Source organism: Salvia hispanica, chromosome 1 (assembly GCF_029641045.1).
Source record: "Salvia hispanica isolate PSC_SH4W2 chromosome 1, Shi_PSC_v1, whole genome shotgun sequence".
NCBI lineage: Eukaryota > Viridiplantae > Streptophyta > Magnoliopsida > Lamiales > Lamiaceae > Salvia > Salvia hispanica.
The window spans coordinates 57,208,633-57,217,643 of record NC_142692.1 but is presented as its reverse complement, the minus strand read 5'-3'; the positions used below and the strand labels follow the sequence as shown (position 1 = coordinate 57,217,643).

Below are 9,011 nucleotides of genomic sequence, written 5' to 3'. Positions count from 1 at the left end.
GTCTGGGACAAAGGCTCTGGACTCAAATATTGAAGAACTTGAAGCTCTTGAAGTTGTTGTCGAAAAATTATGAAAAAAATCCGTATCATGATATTATTTGCCATAATTTTTTCACCGATGGAAAATAACAAAACTCAGATGAAGTTCATGATATTATTTGTCAAATTAAAAGTTCGTGACTTTTTTAAAGTTCCATGATATTATGGGCCAATATCCCTTTAAAATTTCACTTACTTTTTTTTATTTTAGGTAGTAGACTTCATATTCCACTAAATTCTTACACTTACATTGTACTATAAAATTAAACTGTATAAAAGTAAGACTTACATTTCATTTAACGGCTTACGTCATTTTCCTTCACATTTCTTAAAATCAGTACCAATTACTTAAAGTGGGGGAACGGGGAAGTATATTACATGTGCATTAGGCAAAAAAAGCATGACTGTCTCGTCATTCTCCATTAAATTTGAGCATGTTAGTTAAAACTACACCGAAATATCAGTCAAATCCCGTAAACTTCATCACATCCTAAACTGCATAGGGACAATTAGAGGGAAGGAGATAACACAAAAGCTACTCTTATGTAAAAGTCGGTACATCTAAGATGAGCCACTGGGTAAAATGTCCGGCCCCACTGACCTGCCAACAGGAGCTGCAGAAGCAGAGTTTGGAGCCCGTACAACCTGAACATTTCCACGAGCCATGAAGTTCGGCATAACTGGCTGAACAATATTTGGAAGAGCCATAGGGTTTGAGATTGGTCGAGACATTTGAGCTTGCTGAGTCGGGTGAGTAATTAACCGGTACAAGGCATCAGCATAAGCCTGCCCTGATAATGCTCCTCGCATCCGACCAGGAGGCCGCAAGTTAGGATCTACAGAAGTTTGAGCAGTTGTGTCTGGTTGCGGCATTGGTGTAGCCCTGTTCGTGACCCTTGGATCAGCAGCCAGGGTTGGCATAATATGTGCAGCGGTGTTCCATGCATACGAAGGCATAGCTCTGGATCCACCAATAGACATCTGGACAGCCCTATTTGCAGTTGCAATCAATTGAGCTTGTTGGGTGCTACTGCTAGCTACACCTGTTCTATGCAGATTAAGCTGTTGGGAGCTAGCTACTCCTGTGTGCATATGGGGATGCATTACGTTGATTGAAGGTTGCATGGATGACTTGGCCGTACCCGAAGATTGACTCGTTGCTCGAGGGATCCTTAAATTTGTCTGCCGACTAAAACTTTGGTTTTCATTTGAAACTCTACACATATTGGACACCTGATTTGGGTGTACGAAACCAGTATTTTGCCGAGGTGATTGAGCACGATTTTGCTGCCAAAAGTTCGAGAAATGATTTTAATTATCTGATCAGAGTTTAGGGGCAGGCACAATATATATAACAATAAAACATGAAACCTAGACAAGCAAGGAATTACAATGATATGGCACAACCAAAAAACAAAATGAAAGGGGAAAAGTTCATAAGTTCAAGAATCAAACTTGTTGAACTAGAACAATGCTACCTGTATGCTGAGATGTTGGGGCAATTTAGCTGAATGTGAGCCTGGTGGTGCCTGAAGTGGACTGGCATGATTTGATGTCAAGTTAGATGCAGCAGGTGAGGCTTGTGAAGCTACGGAAAGACTATTTGTTGTGCAGGAGCTGCTTGCAGCATTTGCCGAAGTGCTTGGTTGCAAGGTGGGAGCAGAGGTGTTAGCAGGAAGAGCCTGAACTACACTAGCCGTTCTAGTTATATGACTGGGAACTGCTGAGGGCATACCATAGTCACTAATAACAGGGGAGTTCCCAAGTTGATACTGCTGATATTGGGGCAAAGGAGTTCCAGTCTGTGGTGTAGAAGTTGTAGCAACAGCATTATGATGGAAAGCCCCAACTTCGGTTAGATTCGAAGTGGATGCAGAGGGACCAGTAGTTTGTGCATTAGGTCGAACATCTAATGTACCCAACCCAAAAGTTGACATATAAATCCCAGCCCAGAAGTCTCTCTCAGTGTGAGTGCTGCTCTGATTGGCATCATTTGTGATGGCCAGATGAGGGTTGATTGATGTCGTCTGAGCATTAGCCACTGAAGAATGTCTGCTGTCTTCAGTTCCAGATGCATCAGAAACATCCATTGGATCATCAGTCTGAGTCAGATCCAGTAGTTCTTCGGGTTGAAGAGACTCATCCCGTTCTGTATTTAAGGTCTTATCCTCTGGCTTCTCTGTCATTTCTTCACCTTCCATCGCAGCATTCCATGACCCATCTGAGGAGACAATTATGTCGGATATATTGGGCCTGACCTCTTTCAAGATCTGGAAGTCAAAATTGAATTCACACATCAGAAACATATGACATATATAGAGTATGTGCCTATCTATTTCTTTGAACGCTGGAGAGTATATAAAATTGTGTTATATATTATTCTATTAGCTATAAAGATGCTAAATATATGGTACTGTATAATTTAGCAAAACCCAAGAATAAAAGAAAAGAGCTACTTGCCTTAACCATTTTTTGATCAATGCGTATATCAGAGAAACACACGTGCTGATTACAATGGGGACAGCGCCACGACGGTCTTCTTGAGTTTATGTCCACATAGTTGTCGAAATCAAAACACTAAGGGAAAAGGAAAAGTATGTAAGTGGCGCAAAGTTCTAGAACAAAAATTTAGCCTTCAAATTAACAAAGTTTGTCACAAACATCAAGCTCGAAAATTACACCAATATTATTTCTTCAGTCTTCATAGGTTCCACGGGTTTAAGACTTCACCATATACAATGATTAAAAGAGATTATCAATCTATGACATCTTAAATCTTATGATACCCAATAGATGACATCTTTCTTGATATACTCATCTGATTTTACAAGGAAAAAGATACTGCCTCAATGGATTCAAACATTTAGGCACTCAACCTGAAATCTAGAAGGAAATTTGAATTTGCAGGGGTAAGCAAGATATTTGAATGAATAATCACCACATCCTAAGAAATTAGAGAAACTTATCTCTACGTAACTATCACATGATAAACAGAAAGACATTGCTTCTGAATCCGAGCTTAACATGTATAAGTTCTATTCAACTATCTAATAATTAATTACCTGAATATGCTTGCATGAAAGCCCTTTGACCGGTATTTTGATACGTGTGAAGCTGTTGGGATTAAGAATGATGATACACAAATCAGCAGGACATCATGGTGAAAGAAAAAGTTCTCATGTCCATGAATGATGACAACAAAATTTAGATTAGTTAAGTTAAGGGGAGTGTAAAATAACCTCAACTCTGGCAATAGACATAAAGGACAGTTACTGGAGTCATGATAAGTACATAAATGATGGTAGGCAATTTCTAGATTGACACTTTTAGATAATTGAAAATAATAGTTAGCCAAAAACTTTTAAAAACTGAAATAGTCTTGACTTGAAGAGACCAAAATATCTCATAATCAAATTCTTGCTGACTCCTCCATCCTATTTCTCTCGTTATTTTTCTTATCTCTCTCTACTATGTTTAACACTTTCCAAAGTCGCCGCCGCGCCAGAAAATTGCCACTTCAGGAAAATTGCCACTTCAGGAAAATAGCCGTCCCAGGGGTTCATGAGATTGGGTTTGGAGGTTTCGTATGGAATGGTTTGCTAGTTATGGAACAGGTTTGGTATGCACAGTATTCCATGCAGAAGTTTTTGGTATGCTGAAAATCTTGGTATGCATAGTACGAATGGTTACCAAACTAAATCTGGTACGCTGGTATGAATCAGTTGAACTCATAACAGCATACTGTACCTACTCGGTAATCATGCTTTGATAATCTTTTCATGAATTGGCTACATTTCAGCTACATTACTCTGGAAATATTTTGGCTATATTACTGTTGACGGTCAGCAGCAAAGATCATATTTTTTTCACAGCAGCCTGCAAATAGCCACACAACGACGACAGCATCGGGAGGGAAATTTTAGGGTGTGGAGAGTAGAGTAGAGAGAGAGTGCTTTATGGTTTGAAATGAACAATTGTGAGGGAAAATCTCAAATAAACTAGAAATAGGGCTTAGGAGTGTCAATAGAAAGTTGGAGGCAATTTTGTCCAAAATTTGAAAATTTTAGGGTTTTATGGCTATATTTTAGTACTAGGTTTTTTTTTTATATTGCTAGTTAACATTTAGCTTTGACAAAAAAAGTGTCAGTTCAAAATATTAACACATTATGTGGTTGTAGATTACTTTGGTTAATCTTGTAACAGATGAATCATCTTTTACATCCAAAGCATTGTCATGCAGTAAAAAATAGAAAATTTAAATAGCGAAATTTTCGATATTAAAGCAGAGTTTAACAGTATATATAACATAAACATGAAAGATATGATAATCGGTTACCTAATAGGACAATTCAGTGATATCCGTGATGATCCTTCAACTACCTCAGAATCTACACAAAGCAAAACAAAAACCAAGAACAAAAAAAAGGAAAGAAAAGATTTAGCAAATAATTGACTCGAGAAGAACCTTTTATAATGTTCCTATCAAACTAGATATGCATAGAGAACAATAATGAATATTCTCTATCTAATTCAGGAGATTTATTGAAGAGGCACCTGCATCCACAGTTGCAGGAGCATGCTGCTTGCTGTCCTGGAGGGTGTTACTATCAGGGTTTGGCACTTCACTCATGAATGCAACTATTATTATATAATTTCCTTCAAAATCACAAATTTGCGAGTAAGCTACTTGTCAATGTCAAAACCCGTAGTATCAGATACGGAAACATGAGTCAAGGATACCATTAAATTCACCCACAGCTTGAAGAAGATTAGATCCATAATTTAGCAAAGGTGTCACAACTGTTGGAACTTGAGGGCCCGTATCCTAAGTAAACCAATGAAATTTTAAAGTAGAATCTAATTGTTAGCAAAAGCAAAGGACATCAATTGTAGTACTACTTAATATTTTTTGCAACAAACCACGAAAAGATTAGTCCTCCTTTCCACTCCCTTTCCACTCAAGAGAAAGCTGCAGATTGAAATGCGTTGTGAACTGTTATAAAAGAAAGAAAATATATCCCCATTTTTAGTCACGTTTTGTAAGTAAAGAACTTACTTTACTTTGGCAGGAGTAACAAGGCAGGAAGATGTCTCAATGCTATCTGTCTGGACCACTAACAACCTCTGCAGGTATAAGTCAATATGAGATTAACAAGTAAACAGCATCAAAAGTTCTTAGCTATGCCTGTAATTTCATGATTTGGCAAAGTAAATTGGAATAATTGAAAACAGAAACTGTTATCAATTTCCCCATGCAAGTTATCAGCTGATATCAGCCTTCAGGCATGGATGCATTGTGGAAAGGATCAAAGGAAAGCCTAGTGTTCCCAAGAGCTACTAATTACCAGTCATATATTCATTTCATGGTACAGAACGACAATCATGAAGGGCATCATCATAGGCATTAAAATAGTTTCAAACATGCCATATGAAATTGCGTCTTCACCCATTTCTCAAACTGTTGCAAGAATCAATCTATTCATTCATGCTGATTATATAGCATGGTCATAGTTAGTGTCAGTGAATAGAGGGACCCATTTATTTATTGTCTTATATTCATTCAGCCAAATGAAATTATTGAATGTTTTATTATACAAATGATAGTAGGTACAACCCTAGACAGCCCATGATCCACCAGATAGTACCATTTTACAAAAAGTGTGGGGGGGAAATGAGCTATAAGATGGTAGCAGGTTATGGTTCGTCCACCAGGAATCAGTTTATCTACATGCTACCTAGGTACCCATGTACATGTGCCCATTCTTCACCATGTACCTGATCCATATAAATCTTTAAGAAATAAGTTCTTTGAATCCTTGATGTTTCACTGATGTTTTTGCCAATACTTCATTCTGCATCGAGAAATGATATCCTTTGACGAACTAAATACACAACATCAAATGTTTAACTGGCATCAACACTTTACTTTATTTCTAGGTATCCCCATTCTCCATGGACTGGACTAAAAGATCCTAATTCCTAACTAATTTGAGAAATCATAGAGGACAGTGAAACACAGTAAACCAGCTGCAGTTGCAAACTTCACAGCTAACATATACGGAACTTGCTCTAACAAATTGTTAACACGAGTTATGGTTTGCAAGCTTACAATACTATCTCCTGGGGCATACGTCTTCTTTGATATCTGGAAGTCACTCGCATAAGCCTCAAATCCAGGCTAAATTGAACAAAATACAACAATACTATCAGCATAGTAACATTAATAAGAACTTTTGATAGGGGAAAGGAAGGGAAAATAACAACCTTCACTTCAAGAAAAGCAAATATATGTCCCATTCTCAATCTTGGATAGAATCTGTAGACATACTCACAACCCAACTCGGTCAGTTGCAAGGAAGGAAAATGACACAAAACAAACTAGAGTGGATTGCTGGCTGCTAACAAGGGAGAACAGAAAACCAAGATGCAAGAACTGTGTATTGGTACGTTTTATAGGACTAGTAAATTTCTCAATTAACCAAGTGAAACACAAATGTTATTTTTATGTTCATATCAAATCTACAAAAGAATAAGAAAAATGTTCAACATCCAAAAGCAACATGAACAATTTATTATAACTAAATCTTTGAAGCAGAACCAAAATAATTCATGCAATAAAGGATGGGTGCTCTATGAGACAAATCCATAAACATTGAAAAATCTATGGAGCAGAGCTAAATCCTTCATTCTTGTATGAAGAATAGCATTACCCTTATCCCATTGAATTTTTTAATTGCCATCACCATTCAGTTTATACTTTAGAGGAAAATATGATTTAGAAACTATCTAAAAGGAACAAAGCAAGGGAGTGATCATAACAATTTGTGATTCCTTCCTTCATGGCTGCAGAACCAGTTTGAATTGACAGGCAACCAAATAAATGAGAAGTTTGCAGCCTTAACACATGACACACTAAGTTGAAAAATTAGGATCAAATCATCAAGTTGTAATAAAAGAAACATATATACCTTGACATGACTGTTGAGATAACTGGGTGAGAAGGGTTTGGGTCAGTGCTGAAATCAGATACACTACAAAAATTGCTTGCTACCTGTAGATATCATCACATTCCAAAATTACATACAGAATATATTGAAAGTTAGATTATATCAAATAATAAAAAATATTGACATACCTTTCTTGCCAAATTGTGGAGCTCTTCAGAGTCTTGATCAGGAAACCACCCATTCTGACAAGCACTCTATCACAAAATCCATGACTGAGATGAACAATTAGTGGAAAAAAGGAGGTGTACATGCAAAAGCAATGTTTATGGATTCCACAAACACTTGGGATAAGTAGAAACACTTGGGAAGGGAAAAACTTGCAAAATTTTGCATTCTAGTTCTATTAACACATGCAATTTGGGAAAAAAATAGAAACAAACAAGGTTCCATAACACTAAAAATGAATAGATATATCATAAATAAGTGTCCCATTTCACTGTTTCAAAGAAGAGAACTGAACAAGTTACACTGGTGCAAAGGCTAGAAAACGACTTCTTGAAAACTATTTTGGTGGTTCATAAAATATCAGGCATTAATGTGGTTGCTTAGGGATCTTTACAGATGTATAAGAAAAAAAACTGTTTCTTGTTTTACAATTTCAAAACTTTGCAAGCACCAGAGTCGCATTTTCAACACGTCACACCACCAGGAGTCAATAAACAAATGATGCATATGATCCAGGCATCAGAACATGTAATAAATGATCTAACAATGCATAACTGAAGCAAAAAAATAGTACTCCACTTACTATTAAAAATTGGCAGTGAAAAGGAATTACCTTGACAGAAATCATCAGGACCATAATAGCTGCTTGCGTTGAGGCATCATTTTTCATTTGGCTCACCTAACAACATAACATTTCAGACAAAAATGAGAAGAACACTTTACATCATCATTTAATGGAATATATGAAGAAAACAAATTCCAAAATATCATCGGTCGTCCATCTGTAGTTCTTATGTTGTGACTAGAGGAACTCATTTAATCACACGTGTCCACTTCACAACGGGAGCAAATAGTGAAAAAGGCAACACCAACAGTACTGCAGCTCTATCTCAGAAGCAAACCAAGAATTCAATAGAGTACGAAAACAACTTATCCAAGCTAGTCAGTAGTCACACTTAGATATCACTAAAAATTTAAACAAACAAGAGTGTATAAAATCATCACCTGCTTTACCAGAGAAGGTAAATCGCGTGACCTGTTTGGAAAATAATTGTTTGCAATGGAAAAATCAATATATCTGCATTGCACAAAAGAAAAAGAATAAATTAGCAGTGATAAGCCAAAAGAATCAGCTAAAATCACCCTGAAGTAAAAGGAACTGTCAAGATATACACACTCTAAAATCTAAATGGTCTTGAAAATAAAATAGGCAAAATGCATATATAGCAGGCAACAGATACTACATTAAACGAAGGAGGAATGCCTGGAGAGCGAGAGGCATAGATTGTCGAACTCATTGTCGTTTCTACTGTTGTTGTACAAGTGAATAAGCAAACGATCGATGGCAGCAGAAATTCGGAAGTTATTTATCTCCCACGGTGTCAAGCCGGTGCCTCCGCCGGTGAAGCCGTCATTGGTGTATAACCTAGTCGCCAGCGCCGCTGTGATTCCGGTCATTCTTCTCTCCCGCTCTTACTCTTTTCTTTATTTCAATTTTTTATGAGGGTTTTAACTAAATCAAATGCACGACCCTCTTTCTCCCACCAATCTTTTCTTTTTCTAATTTCTCTCTTATTTCTCTATCTTATGGAGTAGTAATAAAATTGTTAGTAGAGTGCACTGCCTCAAAAGTTTTAACTATTTAGGTTGTGACGTCACAAACCTCTAATAAAAAAAAATAATATTAGAGGACCATAATGTTATACTCCCTCCGTCCCAAGATAAGTGACTTGTATTCCTTTTTGGGTGTCCTACTATAAGTGATCTATTTCCATTTTTAGCAAAAAGTCATCTCTCTTAT

General features: G+C 36.9%; 1 protein-coding gene across 3 annotated transcripts; it reads right to left on the bottom strand.

The window, feature by feature from the left end:
- Window positions 1-419: 419 nt before the first annotated feature.
- On the bottom strand, window positions 420-8,774 carry LOC125218771 (uncharacterized). 3 transcript variants are annotated; one of them, XM_048120526.2, is made up of 16 exons: window positions 8,475-8,774; window positions 8,216-8,288; window positions 7,824-7,889; window positions 7,174-7,239; window positions 7,007-7,089; window positions 6,303-6,354; window positions 6,148-6,216; window positions 5,095-5,162; window positions 4,959-5,007; window positions 4,779-4,863; window positions 4,593-4,694; window positions 4,375-4,426; window positions 3,101-3,152; window positions 2,499-2,615; window positions 1,517-2,308; window positions 420-1,325 (listed from the first exon to the last, which is right to left on the bottom strand). In XM_048120526.2, the coding sequence occupies exons 1-16, from the start codon at window positions 8,666-8,668 to the stop codon at window positions 600-602; spliced, it is 2,646 nt and encodes an 881-aa protein (XP_047976483.1). In that variant the 5' UTR covers window positions 8,669-8,774; the 3' UTR covers window positions 420-599. The 3 variants fall into 3 exon arrangements, with proteins under 3 accessions (XP_047976483.1, XP_088922914.1, XP_047976484.1); XM_089066788.1 differs by having other exon boundaries at window positions 8,455-8,619; XM_048120527.2 differs by lacking the exon at window positions 8,475-8,774 and having other exon boundaries at window positions 7,174-7,257; window positions 8,216-8,231.
- Between the last annotated feature and the right edge of the window lie 237 nt (window positions 8,775-9,011).